The 19,376-nt window shown below is 39.4% G+C and overlaps 1 protein-coding gene across 4 annotated transcripts in view; it reads left to right on the top strand.

Annotated features, from left to right (window-relative positions):
• LOC102799796 (receptor-type tyrosine-protein phosphatase mu) overlaps positions 1-19,376 on the top strand; it is a 166,061-nt gene that overhangs the window by 61,421 nt on the left and 85,264 nt on the right. For all 4 annotated transcript variants that reach the window (XM_087831285.1, XM_087831287.1, XM_087831286.1 and 1 more), the window contains exon 7: positions 3,897-4,190. In XM_087831285.1, the coding sequence (XP_087687411.1) occupies positions 3,897-4,190 (294 nt within the window). The remainder of the gene's footprint in view (positions 1-3,896; positions 4,191-19,376) is intronic.

The raw sequence follows: 19,376 nt of genomic DNA, 5'->3' as shown, positions 1-19,376 counted from the left end.
TCAAACATAAATGAAATGCTTATTGCTGTAATACATCATGCTGTTTAGTCTTTTGCAGAAATGGTCTCAAGTGACATCTGCAACAATAGAACTGAACCATGCAGCACAGTGCATATGAAAATTGCTTGGATGACAAAACAGGTCTTGCTGGATGGAGTAACAGAGCTTAAGTCATTTTTATTAACCAATTGGTTACATTTTGTGCTGTGTGGCCTCTGTGAATCATCATGACTAGGTCAGCAGCTAGGAAGTTTGCCATATTTTGTGGCCCTTATTAAGGCATTATTGAAGAATGAGTGTGTTGATAAATGTGTCAAAATCTGATAATGGTTACATTATGTGCTTTTGTGGATGCAGGGTATAGTATTAAATTTCTAAGTTGTGATTTCGGGGAATTTCTTTTAAATTTGTTGTTTTATCAAAAAGTGCTGTTCTCTGAAACCAATAATGTCACATTTGATCTTTTCAAATATATAAAAAACAATATTTTTCTCCATTTCATCATACTGATAGTACAGAATGAGCATGTGCTGTTTTCTGTTGCTTAAATTAATCTGAGCATATTGCCACTTAACTCAGTTAAATCCCTTTTAAGGGCAAAACAACAGACCATAAAAGACCATCAAAACAAGCCAATGGTTTAACTCAGATTTTGGGTCACCTTATTTCCCTGTCTGGCTCCAACATGCCGACTGTTGCACAATGTGTAAGCGTAGAAGAAGACCTGGTGGATTATCTGGTTCGCTTTAGGTGATGTTTGACAGCAACACTAGAAGCTTGGATTAGTGGGAGTTTAGTGGGACCTGCAGCTGAGGTCACTGTGGGGTAACCATCTGCTGAGGAAGAGCCTCCAGTTCTCCGTTGGACACCTCAGCCGTCTCCTCATTTGCCTGTGGACTTGTGCCTCTCCATGACAACTCCATGAGAATCAGCCGGGTGACTAATGGTATTATTCTGTTACGTGTACCCTCATTAGAGCTGCTCACTGGGGTCGCTAGGACATGCAACTATTGTAGTATGTGACAAGGGTAGATTCCTGAGCAATTCCGCAGCCGCTGGTCATGGTTCTTCTTTGACAGTTTTAGATTTTTGGTTGTACCCAGAGACCTTTTTCTCAAGGTGCTGTCTGTATATTGCTGTTTGAATCTTCGAATGGTAATTTTAACAAAATTTTACATTAATTCAATAAAAGAAACAAATCCAATATGCATTTTATTGAAATGGAAATTTTTGCAGCCTCTGTAAATCACTGTGACCTTTTTAATGAGATTTTTTTTTTTTTGGTCAAAAACTGGCTTAAAGGTGTAAACACAGAAGTATAAAACTACTTCAGAAGTTTCCATTGGCAATCGCTCAAATGTTAGTGCAGCAACTCCTTACCTGGTTATATGATGAAGCAGTCCTGAAAATACCCGTTGTTGGAAAAAACCTGACATTTCGAGAAGCACCATTAAACAAGAAATGGCACGAGGTTTAAGTTGGATTAGGAAAATACAGATGACATAACAAAGAAAAGGTCGTCTTCAAGGTTGTCATTGAACGCTACATTTGTCTGAAAGAGAAACTTTATTTTTAATATTCTTTTTTTCCTGTCAATTCAAACATTGAAGGTTAAAGTGCTTCTTCTCCTTCCCTTCAATTTCTCATTATTTTGTTGTTTTTTTTTCTTTTGCGAGGGAGGGGAGGGGTGGACTTGTGCAATTATCTTTCCACTTAATACAACATTACACAAATATCTGATTTTTACATTTTAGTTTACTTAAATAATGACAGCTACCATTACTTATAAGCTGTTTTTGTGGTGGTAATGAATTGATGCATTGGTTAACCTCACAGTGTTTATCTAAAACACCTGTACTGTAACTCTGGTTTATGTGCTTGGCTGCATTTATTCATGTTCGACCGTGGCACTGTAATAGGAAGCGACAATAGGAAACAAGTAGTTTGTAAAAACATTCTTCACTCCTACATTTTACATGATAAAATGTAAGTGGTATTATAGTGTTTAAGAACCACAACAACTCAGCAATGAAGTGTCAGACTGCATAAAGTTTCAAAACAGGGTCACGTAGTGCATAAAAGTCACAAACACACTGCTGACTCAATAACTGCAGAGTTTGAGATGTTTCTCAGCAAAAGTTAATTCCAGCAAAAGAAATTGTGCACCAGGATCTTAATGGTATTGGTTTATGGAAAGCAAGCAGCTTGTGCTGATGACCCAGTGCGTCTGACCATATAGTGTATGTGGTTATTCTGAATGATCTAGAAATACTTGGCGTTATCAATTAATTTGTCATAGTAGCTTATTATAATCAGTGTTGGGAAGGTTACTTTTAAAATGTATTCCATTACAGAATACAGAATACATGCCCCAAAATGTATTCTGTAACGTATTCTGTAACGTATTCCATTACGTTACTCAATGAGAGTAACGTATTCTGAATACTTTGGATTACTTAATATATTATCATGCTGTTTACAACTACATGAATGTACTATTGCTGTGATTTATTACTGTTACTGAAGGTCCGCGGCTCCGAACCGTAGTAAAGGGACCTCTGGCTAATACGTCGGTTCGTGTCGGGCTCGTAGCTGAAAACTAGCTTTACTTTGTTGTCTGGGTCAACTTTGCTAGCCAGAGACAGAGAGAGGCATTGAAAAACTGCTCCAATGGAACTTATTGTTTTTGGAGGAAAACACGAACACGGTGTACAGTCGAGTCTTAATAGCTTACTTACAGCTGGGCTCGTCAGGCTCTCTTCTTGGCTGCAGTGGTTATTATTGTATTTACATGCTTCCAGCTCCCGTTTTTGCTCGATGACAGCTCGTACTTTTCCTTTTGCTCCCTCCCTCGCTCACAGACACATAACGTGTATGGCAGTCCATTCTCCCTGCAGCACGGACTACACTGCCTATGAGGCTACATTCTTTAGAGCTATGCCTGTAGCATTCTGCCTATTAGCTTAGCACAACAACAGGCTCTCTCTCACCCAGGAAACACGGAGAGATAGAGCGGCACCCTGTAACCATGGCAACCGTAACGCTGCCGCCTGGAACAACAGAACGTAGCTGTCAAACAAAACCCAAATAGTCCTGACCCGCCACAATATGAAACAGTGAAGTACCGCCGTGTAATCCATTTATTTCAACAAAGTAACTGTATTCTAAATACCACCTTTTTAAACGGTAACTGTAACGGAATACAGTTACTCATATTTTGTATTTTAAATACGTAACGGCGGTACATGTATTCCGTTACTCCCCAACACTGATTATAATATAGTAGGAGTAGATTACACGGTTAATACTGAGCGTGTTTGTTTTTTAGGCCTAACAGTCAACTCTTTACCTTTAAATAAATTGTAAAAATCCTACAGAAGTCTTTAATAAAACGCTCCCAGAATCGCCTACCATAGCTGTCATAAGGCTTTTCCATAGAATTCCTCTGATTGAAATCAATACATTGTTTAATGGGAGCACCATTTACCAAGTCTGGGTATTTACTTTACTTTATTTATTCCTCTGTGAGGGGCTGCTGTCACTTTTAAAATGTATGTGATTACATGGCACAGTGTACTACTGATGAGATTCCATTCATCAAGCTGGAACTATTGATTGTTACAGGGCTCTTGTTGAGTACGTTGATTATTTGAAAACATGAAGATATTCTTCATGTGCTTCTAGAGAATTTTGATGTGGTTGATTTGGTTTAACAGAAGGTATTGATTTTGTGCCTCTTGTTCACTTGCAAGTGTTCATCGGCAGACTTTTTTTGTGCTTTTTACACAAACCAAAAGTACATAATTATTTTTTTAATGTGAAAACTTTCCACAATTACAGTTTGATTACTTATCGTCACAAAAAACCAAAGACAAAACAACTTTTTGTTTTCCTAGAGCCCCCAGTGCCTATTGCACCACCCCAGCTGACTGCTGTTGGTGCCACCTATCTTTGGATCCAGCTCAACGCCAATTCCATCAACGGGGACGGTCCAATAATTGACAGGGAGGTGGAATACCGCACTGTGTCTGGGACCATGTATGACCTGCAGCCTGTAGACAAGACCACACACAAGATTGGCCACCTGGATCCAGACACAGAGTATGAGATCAGTGTTCTGCTGACCAGACCTCTGGAGGGAGGCACTGGAGCTCCTGGGCCCCCTCTTAAGGCCAGGACCAAATGTGCTGGTAAGGCCAAAAATTTTAATTACTTGCACAACACCACTAGAATTTTTTTTAAAACTTGCATGTTGTTTTGCTGCGTCAAATGAATAGGCTCATGTCTTGAGTAATACAAATACATAGACAAATAAATGCTGACCACTATTGTTTGGATGCAGTTTGCCTCCAAGCGACATGTACCATTAACTTGTGATCAAAGTTGCTCGCCCGAGGTTGTTGCGTGCTCAGTCTTTGCATAAGGTTGCCACAACTTCTTTCAGCCAGTCACTAAATTACAGTTTGACCAATTATTTTCCTAGTCAATGTCCTATTTTTCCTAATTGTCCTTCTAATTTTACTCTAGTGTGACTGAGCAAGTAAGCACTAAATTCAAAATACCCAGTCTTTTTCTTTGTGTTCATGGGGTAACTGTAAATTTGCTCCAGTATTTGGATACAAAAGACTTCTTCCTATGCATATCAGTATCTGTCTAATTGTAGTGCACTATATTTCCATTCCAGGAACTCTTGTAAATCCTTGGTCACTTTATCCATCACACTAGTGATGTACTGATTTAATGGTCAAACATTGGTAACAGCCAATATCGTTGGAAAATAAGATAAAGCAACAAGTAAGGTCACATTTACCTGCCAATGTTTCTCTTGTTGAGTCAGTTCTCATTTACACGATATAGACTGATTTCATATGTTTTAATCTGTCATTTATATTTCAACTATTTTTGTTGCACAAAAGACAACAGAGCTAAAACAAAACAAAAACCCAAACGCAGTATGAGCACTGGCTGTTGTTCAGATTGTTAGTGTAAACACTGCAATTCTGGCTCAGGAGCAATTTCTCTCATCTTAAATTGTCCCGCCCTCGACAAATGGAATCGGGTTTGAAATGTTTCCAATGATTTTCCTTCCAAGTAAATAAATTACTTTAAAAAATTACTTTGTTTTTAATTTTTTTTTGCCAGATGTTGAACATTTGCCTTTTTTTCTGCATCTTAGAAAGAAGCAGCAAAGAGAACACCAGAGTCTAAATGTCAGAGGTTTAAATATAAACACCCATCTCTAGCTAGTTCTAATGACAGACTGTCACACAGATAATCATATTAAGGTGAATTTTCTTTGTGGGGACTCGACAGCCTGTTAATTGTTCAGTTTGTGAATAAGCTACAACCCTTTGCTAATAATTGTTATGGATCCAAAAATAATGGTAACATCTGTGGCAGCTCCGATTGCTGAAAACTAAGGGTGGACTACCTTGTCAAATACCAATGATGATACATTTTATCCAGGATGTTGATCCGCTATACCAACATGCTGTTCTGCTTCTGTTTACAAAATAAGCTAGATGACCCAAGGTGTATTTTGTTACGCATCTTGTTTTTCTATGCATCTAATTGTGTATTCAGGTGGCGCCGTTATCATTTGATATCACAATCTGTTCTCTTCCTTTAACATTGTAAGATGTCAGACAACACCCACTAACAATTTGAATTTAAACTTTCACTTTCGTTGGAAGAGCATTGCAACATTCCAACCCAATGGGCTTTATTAAGTTTTTATTCTCTGTTGAATTATATGGATCAACATAGTGGAAGGTCGGTGGTCAAAGCAGATCAAGCAGTTCCTTCAGTTACTGCCTCAACTTTGTTGTGTTTGTACAGTCCTGAACGTACATTTACAAACAAACCGTTCAAAAGAGCCTCCCCCCCCCTTTGTTTAACGAATCATCCCCTGCATACAACAAATAGCCATCAGGGTTCCATTGTTTGCGAAGCTGCATTGTGTTTTCTCTAAAGCCTCATTGCATTTGATGTAAATAACTGAATCTGGTAATTGCTCGACATATATCATTGCTGCTTTACTTGGTAATTATTTTTCTGTTTAGAGAAAGCCCCTGTGTGTTGTCATTGTTCCCAGCCATAGATTTTTGGAAAGATTTTTTTTTTTTTTTCTTTAGCATTTGCACCTGGAACAATGGCGCGATCTTAAGTTTTTCATGGAAAAGAAAGACTAGGCGCCTGTGTCTCAGCGGAACAATAACCATGACATAAGTGATTATTTGTAGTGGCCCTCAGATATATAAAGCGGAGGACAGGCCTACCACATGATTAGCTTCATAACTACTTGTTTATTCTGCTTAATTCTCATTCCAAACAGACTTAAAGCTTTTTAATTTATCACCAACACAGATTGATAATATTTGTGAAGCACAGTGGCTCCTTAAATTTGGATTATTACATCGCTGCTGTACTGTGGGAATTTAAACTCAAACATTTAGATAAACACTTTGATGTTATTGTACAAATTGCCCTTCTCACAACATTAACTAGCTAAATTCCCTCGGTGTGCTAGGATGCCAACATGAGGACCAAAACAAACCGAGCCTCAGCAGTTTCCTCGGCTAATGCCGTTTGGTGTCCGGAAAAATGCTGACGAAAATTAAATTCTTCTCCCCTTTCTGCCCAGGGTGTAACCCCCCCGTCTCCCTGCTGTGAAGGTCACGAGCTTGTTCATTTTTAGTCTGGTTGATAGGGATGAATGAGCCTACCTGAGTTGGGTCCAGATTCTGCAGGGGTCCTGCTCCTTTGGCCACCTGCCGTCACTGTTGCGAGATTGATGGCCGTGGCTCCTGAAGTGTGTTTGAGGAAGCAGCTCTTGATCTTGCCCAGCTCTCTGCTGGTCTGTCCCACTGACAGGCTGGGCCTCAGCAGTGCTCCTAATTGAACGGTTAAGACTCACTGGGCCATGTGATACATCAATGTTGATACAGACAGGCCCAGAGACTCGCTCCCCATCTCCCTGTACTGCTGTCTGGGGGCGCTAATGAAAATCTGTGGCCACTTTAGAGTACTGCCACTCACATCATTATTCATAGCCATGCTTTGGTCACTTCGCAAAATGAGCAATGTTTCTGATGACAAAGGATGCTGTAATTCAATCTTCTGTAAAATGGAGAATGTATAATGCAAGGACGCCACCAATTCAATTCAGAGGCAGGAGGAAGAAAGGGGTAGCCTTGAAAGGTTTTCTTTCCCATGAAGAACCTTCATTACTTTCCTGGTGAACAACAAAAGAGTGTCTCATCCAAGGCTCTGTGATTGCTTTAGGGAGGTTATTTGTTGGTTTCAAGTGTTTGCAGGGTGATTCAAACTGCATTTTGCTTTTGCATATCCTCGTGTCTATGGACTGTTGACGCTGAAATTCACAAGTTAGCATTTGTCATTTGCTCCTTTTCCTTCTGGCAAACATTTCTGAGCTGAAAGTGAAAAGCATTTGGTAACCATGCTGCACTTCCATGTGAAATTCATGAAGTTGTTTACCACTTGAGAGTCCTCCACACTCTGTAAGTGCTACTTGAAGAAAAGCACTGTATTATCAGGTGGTGCCCTAGGATCACAGCATGTTGCCCTGCATTTTGGCAACATTATTGCGAGACCATCTCACGCAGAGGAGACCATTTCCAGCCCACACTAGGAAGACAGATAAGCAAACCTTAAACAACTACTCATCTGCAGTCTGAGCGGTATTTGAGGTCTTGGTGGAAATTTATTTTCCCCATATTTGTTTGTTTTGTGTTGAGGTATTCACAGACTTGTATTGAATCAGGTCAAGTTCCAGCAACACTACACATTTGAAACTATTTCTACATGTGTTATCCTAAACTAACAAATGTACTCTACTAATCAGTTTGCTTAAATTGCTGAATAAGGCTCATGCTCTTTTTGATTAGGCCGACTTCTTGGCAAATTCTTAATTGTCCGTTTAAATGTCTTTTTAAAAGATTTTTGTAAATGTGTGGTTTTTTTTTTAAAATTTTCAGATATTTTAGTCATTTTTTAATGTATTGTTTTAATACAGAATTGTGCAAAAGTCTTATTTCTTTGTGTTTTACTAGGAAAAGGAGAGATAAGTGCTATGACTTACTGAAATGGCAAATATGTCTCAAGATGACCCCACAAATAAATGCTACTATAATGTTGAGGTCTGGATTCTGTTTCAGTGTGTGCTTTTTAGGGAAACTCTCAGTGACTACGTTCTGAGATGACTAATTGAGGAAAAAAAATTAGACTAATCCACTAGTCTTAAACTAAAAACACTCAGTAAGTAAAATCTTAGGACCGTTTAATGGAAAATGTCAAAAACTAGTGACAAAAGCATTTTAAACCATTAATCACTTTCTTTGTAAATGACTCATGCTGCTTAAATCAACACTGTGCATTATGAACACGTTTTACTTAAGGCAATGAAGATGAAGAACATGAAAAATCTCATTCTATGTTTCTCTACAACAGGCAGATGGCTGCATAATGTTTAGAACACAATAATTTACCGGCATTGGGCATCAATTAAAATGTAAAATAAATAGATTAACCAACTAGTAAGTCTGTTACTGACTAGTGACAACAGCGACGATTAGTCTGCTAATGTACTAGTCACTCACATCCCCAGTGCTTTTCTATGCAGGTGTGCTTTTACTGCATTGGCAGTGTATTTTGATTCATTGTCATGCTGAAAATGAAGCCACTGTTAATTTAATGCTTTGTAAGTATGGTGGGTCTAAATCTGATGGTACTTTTCTCCATTAGTAATCTTCCATTCATTTTAATTTCCAACATTATTGGCTGTAATGCAGTCCCCAAACCGTGCCAGAGTGTCTACCGTGTTTTACAATGTATGCACTTACTGCTGTATCTCTTTCCTGAGTTTCTCCATACATATTCATGACGATTTGAACCAATATTTTTATCACGCCATAGGATCTGTAGCCACCAATTCGCAGTCAAGTCCTTATGTGATGTGGCATATCTCAGCCCTTGGTGAACATCAGATTAAGCGAAAGGTTCTGTGTCAAGACTTCACTGAAATGATTTCCCCCCCCGTTTCTTTAGGGACATGACTTCCTGATATTGTTCATCTACTTTAGATACTTCTGCTTTTGTCAAATTGTTTAAGGACACATTGTACAGCATGCCAAGATATGCCTTCAGCTAATAGTCCTTTGGGAATCACCTTGTTTGTGGCAAACTGCTATTTTATGCCTTCCAAACTCTGTTATCTTTGTCATTTTTCATAGAATTAACTAAAGAAATTATGTAAAATGAAAGCTTTTGGCAGGCTGGTAGTAACAAAGTGCCAAAAGATAAAATTTTAAATTGGCTTGTTGTCTGTTATGTGTAGACACAACAGCAGTTCATCCATTGAACTAGGTCTATTTTATATGCTTTAATCATTCATAGGCCAGTGTTAAGTGGCTTAACAAACAATCAGTCCTGTGGACACTGGACTGGACTGTAAATGAGTGGGGAAAAAGTCTATAGAACAATCTTTCAAGAGCCCAATATACAAGAAGGTGTGGATCATTGGAAACAAACGACAAAGAAATTGCACGTGGGTCAGAGATAGGGATAGAGAGAGATAGATAGATGTGTGTGTATAGAATTTTTTTTTCTTTGAAGCACTTTGCAGCTTTGTATGAAAAGTGCTCTATAAATTAAGTTTATTAGTCAAGTAATTGGTTTACAGCCACTTGAAGCTGATTGAGCCAGTGTAAGGCCTGCATGTGGCATGTTAATTTCATACTAGTTGCCATGGTAGAAAAGCGATCTGTCCTGTGTGTATCATCTCCACCCTGTGCCCTCCGCTGTCCCGCTGGCTCTCGGGCGCTTTAAAAATGGCAGTACATGATGTCCATGCTGGGTCCAAACACCTGCTCAGAATCCGGCTTCTGCCAACTCCACATCTCCATCTATAAGTTGTCTCCATCTGCGCTCTGATGCCACGTGGGAGTAGTCTCATCTGTTTGTTTTTACTTTGCCATTCTGTTGCACCGAGTGCTATTAAACACAAGGGAATCTGCGTTAATCAGGGATCATCCTTCGCTTAAACACTCATTTATAATAGTGGAGAGTAGGGAGGAGCTGCGCAATTATGTTCACCCTCGCCGAGGTTGGTTATTTGCATTTTGCCTCATGGTTAATTTGTAAAAGCCCAGATCTGTTTTGACGCTAATAAGAATGATGGCAGTCTGGAAACAGTATAATCACTTTATTTTTTTTCAAGTGTAGTTATTTATCTCAGTGATGTGATACTGGTACAGAAATCTATGTGGATTCAATTTATGTTCACAATTCCTTGATTAATACCATTTTTGCCATATTTATTTGAACAAAACTTTACTTTATCGGGTTGTGTGTTTTGAACACAATGTTATAAGTATTTGTTTTTTGGAAATATAAATACAAGTAGTCAGAATATATATAGACAGTAAACTATAACACCCACAATACAACATCAGTTTAATAGTGTCACACAGTGGACAAAGAGGTGTTTTAAACATGAGGACAAAAAGAAGAATGTGATCGCTGTGCCAGCAAAACAGTTAAATAAATTCCAAATATTTAAAGCATCTGATATGTAAGACATCCACCAGAGGTCTTCTAAATTTGTACATCTGTACTCAGTAAGTTTGAAGCCAACCTGCGAACATGAGCATTAGAATCTATACGAAGTATCCAAGCAATGATCTTTCAGCAATTTCTCTACATACTGCATTACTAGCTACTGAAGATTCAGCAAAACCTCTGCAAAGTCTTTGCTTACTTGCTACCTCCCATTTGGTCATAACTCATGTCACGTTTTAAAACAACAACTGGGTTCTGTTTAAAAACTACAGACAGCGGCAAAGGAGGCTATGTTCTTCATATACCGCAGCACCGCTGATTACATTCATTGACAAAGCTGGTTTAAGTCTTTATAGGGGACTCACCACAACACTTATTTAGAGCTAAAGCGTCAATTGAGGGTATTAAAAGAAATTTGGGACTTTTAAGTTTTTCATTTTTGTTACAAATCAGGGTCATTGAAGTTACCATATATGTTACCTTAAAGTTAGATGCCATGATGTCACTTTTTGTGATGCAACCTTCGCCGGTACTCCAACCTCATGGAGAGGGGAGGTTAGGATGTCTCACTAAATATGGTTTCTTGCCCAGTAATGGATTAACATACTTGAGGCATACTTTTGGATAAAAGATGTTAACAGAACTGTTGTGACAAAGACAATGGTACGATGGGATGCATGCAAATCCACACCAGAACAAGAGCAGGTGCTGGATTGAAAGCATGTAAATGGGAAAGAAAAAACAAAACATCTAGTGCTTACACACTGTGGGGCTTCAGGTATAAGCTCTTGGTGTCACACATAAAAGTTCATTATGGCTGAGTTTGTATTCTGCTAATAAAAAGACAGTGTTAGGGCAATGTACAGTGAACAAATTATTCCAAATAGGATGACTTAAATAATGAAAGAACTTTTTGATCCTTTTTGAAGAGTACTACTGCGATATTGACCTTGAAAAGTCTGTGAATAACACAAACTCTGAAAAATAAATGAGTGTTACACAATTGGTTTCTGTAGGTTCCTGTCACCGTCATCCCTTTAAAACCTTACAAAGTAATGAATAATGGTATGACTGATTTAGGTTAATGTTATTCCCTTTTCTACCATTGTTCAACTGTCAAAAAAAAGGCTTTGAAAAGTGCAATCTACACTGTATAAAACAGCCCCTTTTTTTCCCAATGTATACTTAATATGTCAAGAAACCATTTATTTTGATAGACAAGAAGATTTGATGGCCTGACCTGGGGATAGTTGGGCTCAGTACCAGTTATATAAAGTAATTGCAAGCATTTACCTCTTCTTAGAAAATGTGTTGGTTTTGTAGAAATCTGTCTGGCTCTAAGGAATTCTGAGGTTAAAATTCAGCAGTGCTACAAAATAAGATTCACTAATATTCCAACGTGAAGCATTGGGTGGTCAAAGCTTTGGTGGCAATAAGTGGTCCACTAAATGTAGGGTTGGTAGCTCAATACCCATCCTTTCCATGTGCCAAAGGGTAGACACTGAACAAACTGAAGGATCTTTTGTGGCAGCGTTCATGACATTAGTCTTAGGTATGTGGGTAGGTATGTGAAGGAATGTGTGGGGGGAAAAACAGTGAATTTCTCTATGGGCACATTGAAGATTTATATAAATTTTGACAATTTACTGTTGACCTTACCTTAAAGAAGTGTTACAGCCTTGGAGCTTCACTAAAACTGCATATTCAAAAAATAAGAGTCAGAGCAGAAAGGCTTCTGAATAGCTTTCATAAAAGCTTAAGGACACACAGAATAGGTGACAAATGACTTAGTTTCTCTCTCGCTGCCTTGAAAAAGTATTTTCCCAATCCCTAATTTCTTCTTCTTCTTCTTCTTCACTCTTCATTTTTTTTTTTTGCATTTTGCAGTTAATGTTTTACAGTAACGTATTTATTTATTCAAGCTATGAAAAACTATGCACACTGGATTCAGTGCAAGCATTTTGTTCATTGTGATCTACCAACATTTTGATCCATTCATTGCTGCTGTGTGCTTGAACTTTAGAAAATTGCCTAAATTACTCTTTCAGGATCTTCTTGTAAGGAGTAGAATTCATGGTTCCATAAATTAACGGCAGGTCGTCCAGGTCCTGAAGCAGCAAAACAACCCCAGACCATCACACTACCACCAGCATGTTCGAGTGTTGATATGTTCTTTTATGAAGTGCCATGTTGGTTTCATGCCAAGTGTAATGGGATGCGAGTTAGTCTGTTAGTCTACAGAATATTTTCTCAAAAGTCTTCATGATCATCAAGACATTTTTTTTTTTACAAATGTGGGGGGGGGGGGCGACCCTTTGTGTTCCTTTTGGTCAGCAGTAATTTCCTCCAGGACCCCTCTATTTTTGTTAAGGCTTTTTTTTTTTTTTTATTGTTGAATTGTGAACACTGACCTTAACTAATAAGGGTGAGGCCGGCAGTTCTTTCGATGTTTTTTGGGGGTTCTTTTGTGACCTCGTGGATGGATTGTTGATTACTCTTCAAATAATTTTGGTAGGCCGACCACTCACTGGGAAGGTTCACCACAGTTCCAAGTTTTCTTGATTTTTTTTTTTTTTCTTTTCTTTTTCTTTTCCTAGTTAATAGCTCTCACTGTGGTTCACTGGAGTCCCAGGGCCTTTGTAATGGCTATGTAACTCTTTCCAGACTCATAGTTAATGATAGATAGTTAGTCCAGACCGATGGATTTATTTCTCTTCTGTTCTTGAGTTTCTTTAGATCGTGACATAATCTGTTGCTTTTTGAGATTTTAGTCTACTTGACTTCACACTCGTCACTCAGGTTCTATTTAACTATTGATTCAACAGATCTGGCCATAACCAGGCCTCGGTGTGGCTAATGAAATTGAACTCAGCTTTCCAAAACTGTGATTAATCAGTTATCTATGATTTACCATGGGGGCAATTACCTTTTCACACAGGTCCAAGATGGTTTGGAAATAAAATAAATAAAATCATCATTGAAAAACTGCATTTTGTATTTACAAAGGTTATCTCTGAATAACATAGAATTTTGATAAATATACAGAAAACTAAGAAATCAGGAATATTTTTTTTTCACAGCACCATCTATTTAAATGCCTTACCTTAAGATAAAGGTTAATCTAAATTCATCTGAACTGAACAAACACTTCTCGGAAAAATGTTTGTAGTTTTCCAAATTAGAGGATATTATTGCTGTAGAGCTAAGCATGTTGACTCCATCGTTTTTCGTCATTCGCAGTCACACTTAACTGAATCGGTATACTACATTCTGCCTCGCCAATTCGTGTCTAACCAAACATTTTGTCAACAAAGGGAGAGTGATGATCTGTCAGATGTAACTGCTATTTTTCCCGTCAGAAGCTTTGTGCATGTCTACAGGGCAATTTTCCTCGGTGAGATCTATCCCTTCATGATGGTTGCTTTTTAGCTAAGGTTGAGATTAACCAGATTTGTTTCTCGCAGCCCAAAAGAAAAGGAAATTGTTTGCCAGGCATGTGTCTAATTAACACTATTGTTGCCTTGAGCCATGAATAGAAAGTCACTTTACCTTACTATCTCAGATAACACTGGTCCAGTTTGTCACCCACAATAGCGGCCAGTCATGTGACCTATAGGGTTTATATATTGCCTATTGCAAGGCGAATGAAAAGCCTTAGTTTGAGGCCCATTGAATTTGTGTCCTTTTGTCAGTCAGAGAAAACAGGGTAGATTGAGTTTGGGGTGTGCAGGAAGGTTATAGGAGGACCACAATAAGTCTTTTTATCACAGGCAGTTGGAAGTATAATGGTGAATTGTGCTCTATGATATTGGTGCTGCAAAAGGTAAATTGTATTCCTCTCAAGGACACGTCTTCAAACAACTGCTGTGGGAAAGGAACGAGTGTGCGAAAGATTTGCATTTATAGCCAGTTCATTATTATTATTCTTATTGTTACAATTTCCCTCACCTTCATCACTCCATCCATCTATTCTCGACAGGGAAGAATTGAAAGTCCTGAGAACAGATGTGTATAAATGATACTGTGGTGATATCCACATAAACTCTGTCTCTTTCTAGTCCAGAGCTGCTTCTTCAGCTCCTCGTAAACAATTATCTTTGAGGTTGTTAGTAACCTCTACTCTCGAGCCTCAGGAGGATGATAAATAGCGGTAGTTTAGTCAGGCTCGGCAGGAAGATTTTACGTTTTTTTTCTCTGCGGTTTTTAAATTTGAACTGAAATGCTTCTCAAGGTCTTTAAATGTTTCTATTCTCCCTGATTAATTATTCATGATCTATCTGCTGTAATTTTTGTCACAGATTTTCTCCATCCTTTTGCTGAATTATAGATGTCCCATTCCCCTTCCTAGGCATCCAACAAGCACTCACTCAGTCTGGTTGTATAACTCTAACTCAAGAACATTTCTGCGTCTACTCCTCAACTAAAGGACATGAATGTCAGAAGGGTTGCGATTTATTCCCTCTATTCCCCCACCTAGATAGCTAGATCTTGGATCTCATATCTCCTAAGTGGGTGGCTCAGAAAACACAGCAACCATTTCACAAAGTCAAGCGCTTCACTTTGATTTACACTGTGGGTAACACCCTGAGTTGAATACGACACATGTGGGTTTTTAGCGACAAATGACAGCGGCACAAGGGCCATCTGGGTAGTGCTGAAGTTGAAGAATCACCTTGGTAACCTCCCACTGCTCCTGTAGAGATTGCGTCCCCATTGGTAAATGAGGGCTTGTGTTCTTCCCATTTGTAAGCCCTATCCGCAGCCATTTTCCGAGGAACCTGAACACAAAAGACAAAGTCTGCTCTGACAGGAGAGATGGGTGTGTGGGCATGTATGTGTTAAGACGGATGAGGGAAGAGGGGGTCATTCTGCCTGTCACCCTGACCCCAATCACTGCACAGCATATTGGTGGAAACAAAATGAAAGATTGATTTAACCAGTTCCTCCTCAGCTGCCTCTGCTCTTTCCATCAACTGGCTGCCCATTTGTTTTCATCCGGTTTGTAGACTTGCACTTTATTTCACCTCATGACGCACACTTGCCAGGTTTGTTCTTTTAATTTAAAGTCGATGTATAATAACTGCAGGCTTCATTTGAGCTTTTTGGGGGGGTTTAAACTACTGCACTGACCAAATGTTACAACACATGATGGTAGTAAATAACCTGTATCGATTCCATGCAAATACACTTTTTTTTTTCTTCCATGCATAACATCTCTCTCATGTCTGTTGATTTGTGTATATAAAAATTGGCCTTTTTTTGTTGTTATCATTGTTTATATAATAATAGTTATTATTTCCACAGACTTAGTAGTTGACTGCTTATTGGCTAAAGGTTTGCAAGTATGGTATACTTATGTTTTAAACATAATTCTATTGTGTGAACTGGTATTATATTAAAATAGTGTTTATGAATTAAACTATATTAACATGGTTGCATTGGCTTTTAATGTACTATGTTGTTTTTTTTTCCCCCTGATATAAACCAGAACCGAGACTCGTATATCAATGCATGAACCTAAATGCGGCTTCAGAGGATTTTTATATCTCGAACAATTAAATGATATTCATCCCCACCCTCTGGCTTCCAGTCAAGTCGTGTAGAATATTGTATCCATTAAGTGTAGTAATAAACAGCTTTCCATTGTGTCAGACGACATGTCTTCAGCATGTCAGCGTAATCCAAAAACTGAATATTTAGTTTGACATTTCCACACAAAATCAGTATTTCTTAGTTTTCTCTTTTCAAGCCGTTGAGCTTATTGGCATTTTTAGGCCAGCATACAGTAGCGTGGTTGTTTACAAAAACAGGAAAGGACTAGATATGCCTTGACAGTCATGAATCTTGTCATACATCATCTGTGTTGGTAGAGAATGTCTTACTTTCACCGTCCCCTTCTCTTTAGTTCTGTGAAAAGGAAAGCATTCGCCCATTCATCTCCACCCCTACAGCTTCAGGGGGTTCATCAGACAAGGTGGCAGCCTGGCCTGGTCCGGCGCCCGGGCTCATTCGGTGGTTTCAATTTGATCCAGAGCACTGTAGGCCCCTCCGCCCCTCACACTCGCCCATCACGGCAGTCTCATTTATCACAGGGCCTATAAAGAAGGACTTGATAGAGTGAGGAGCGACCACCACCATTCAATAAATCCTTGTGATTATCCACGCCTCCAAGGTGTCTGAGCAAAGTGTGTGTGTGTGTGTGTGTGTGCTGAGCATGTAAGCATTTGTCTCTGACTAATGCTTGTATTGGATCACAAGATGTCCATGTACAGTGCCTTTTAAAGTGCCATCAGTTATAATATGTGTACACACGTCAGCTCTGAGGCCTAATTTTACTTGTTGCATTTGATGGCAACAAAGACCTTGACATTTCCACCCCTTCTCTGTCTTAGCTTGCTTTCTCCAGTCCCCTCACCCACCTATCTACCCACACACCGACTCCCTCCATCTCTTCCCACACGCATGCACATACACACACAGAGTCAAACAGTCGTTCTGTTCCTCCAGAGGATTGCATAGAGAAGCACTCTAGGAGGGTGATGGAGCTTTGATTGTCGGTTATCAAAAGCTATCATTACTGCTTGCTTCTGTCGGATATGAAAATGATTTCCTAAGTGTAAAACCCATGTCATTACCTCAATGGTCATAGTGCTATCAGTGAGATGTAATAGAAAGAGGCAAACAAATGTGCTTGTTTCCCAGCCCACCCAGCTCAAACACAACAGAAAGAATAACAAATCAAAATGGAGAGAGATAAGTGATGGCAATACCAGGCCTGACTGCCTAGAACGGAACACTTTACATGAAAACACCCTTCCAGCCAGGATTTAATCTTACCGTCATCAAGTTGTTTTGGTACCGTCTCCAACAGCTGTACTTTCTCGTGACAAGCTCCGGTTGACATGCTCCGCAAATCAGACCATCTACGGGCCATCCTGTGAAAGTCAAAGCACTCCCCTCCTCTTCCTCAGCCTGATGAGACGGTGAACAGGCAAGGGAGCCACATTGACTTGCTGGGGGTTTCTAATCACTGGGGAAACAGGCTTTTCTCCCCACCCCCCCTTCTGGGTCTGTTTGCTGAGCAGGTAGATGGAAGTCTAAGCCAGCATCAGGCTTTTCTTCTCTTAATCGATGTGGATCCGATAAAGATCCCGGCTTTCCGAATGGCTCGTATGCTGCGAAGCCTGAGGAAAATCTGATAAGTAAATCGCTCTTCTGTACATATAGCCAGAAAGATGCTGAGAAACCAGACGTGTGCTGCTGTGCACGCATATGGAAACTCTTTCACACTCATAAGATGGTAAACACACAAGAGTACACACATGGTCCCCTTTATACAGCCACACACGCCCGCGCACACGCATTCATCTAGTAGTAAAGTGGCTGTGCTCCAGACATGCCCAATTTGTTTCCTTTCATCCAGGACTAATGTCTTGCTCTTCCCAGGGGCTAAGTGCACCATTTGAAGCCCCCTCTAGGACAGCCAGTTGCAACATGCGGTTATTTGTTGTTGTTGTTGTTTTTATAATTTTTTTTTATTTAATGTTTGGCAAAATCATGTTATCGCATGAGCTGCAGTAGCATGTACGCAGGGCCCAATCAAATTAGCAAGACGCAATAATGTGCTGATAATTTCTAAAAACATTATTTAAATGTCAGACTGTAATGACAAAAAATCACTAATAGTTCTGTGTAAATGTCAAGTTCAAATTATTCAATTACATCGGTGAGTGTGGGGCAGGTGATAATTTGTCCACCGCTTGGAATACCAATCTGGCTCTCACTGGAGCTCATTCTGAGTGCCCTGGCATAAGATAGACCTCAGTAATTTCCTGCTCCAAGGGATGCTTTCATAGCCATTATTATAACTCTATTCCACTAGAAATATCTGCCATACTGGAGAGATATTGGAGTCATATTTTTAGTACTTTCACCCCAATGTCGCCCTGAGACTGTGATAGCTTGAGAGCATTGTGGGGAGGAAAAAAAATGGTATGGATTTTCAGAGCTAGCCCTATTATTCCTTGTTGTTGTTTCTGTTTGTGCTCTTGATACTGAGCCTCTTACTGTTCAGTCAATAAAACTAAACTTGCAGCCACAGTAAACTGGGGTAATAGGCTCATCTCATCAGTTGTCATTCACGGGCCTGTGGGCCCATTCGAGAATGGCTGCATGCTCTTCATCTATTCATGAAGGGACTTATAAAGGATATCAGCCATTCAGCCTGACCTGTTCATTTCAGATTAAGTGAGGGAGGAGGATGCACAGCGTTTTTTTTCCTTTTCCTCTTTCTTCAAAGTCATCCATGACCGGGCTCTAAAACGGATAAGGCACCTTGTTGTTCATGCAAGCAATGAAGTCATTCTGAATCATGGGTTACAAGTTCTGCCACAGATCCTCTCGTTTTACTGCCTCCCTCAGACAGCTGGCATTTGCACTACAGGGAGCCAGTGGGGCAACAAACAATTAGCCTTTTCTCTACAAAACTCCAGGCAGAGGCTATAGAATAATTATAAAAGCTGCTTCCAAACGGCCGATGTTCTTTTGTGTATCTTTCCTGCGACTTGTACGCCCAAAAATAAAAAGAATACGTCTAATAATCCTACCGCCAGTAAAACAAATAGACACAAATAAATTAATGTCCCTTCTTCGTGGGCCTACGGCTGTTTCTCAGCACAGTTATATTTTCCACAAGTGCTTCCCATCCTGGCAGCTCTCCATTGGCCTGAATTAGGGTGCAGTGGACATTATCTATGATGTTCCACAAAGATGGGAGTGTGACATTCTCCTTGAACGCT

Source organism: Neolamprologus brichardi, chromosome 18, assembly GCF_056152115.1.
Source record: "Neolamprologus brichardi isolate AB-2024 chromosome 18, ASM5615211v1, whole genome shotgun sequence".
Lineage (NCBI taxonomy): Eukaryota > Metazoa > Chordata > Actinopteri > Cichliformes > Cichlidae > Neolamprologus > Neolamprologus brichardi.
Note: the sequence above shows the minus strand (reverse complement) of the source record. Positions and strands in the feature narration are given on the sequence as shown.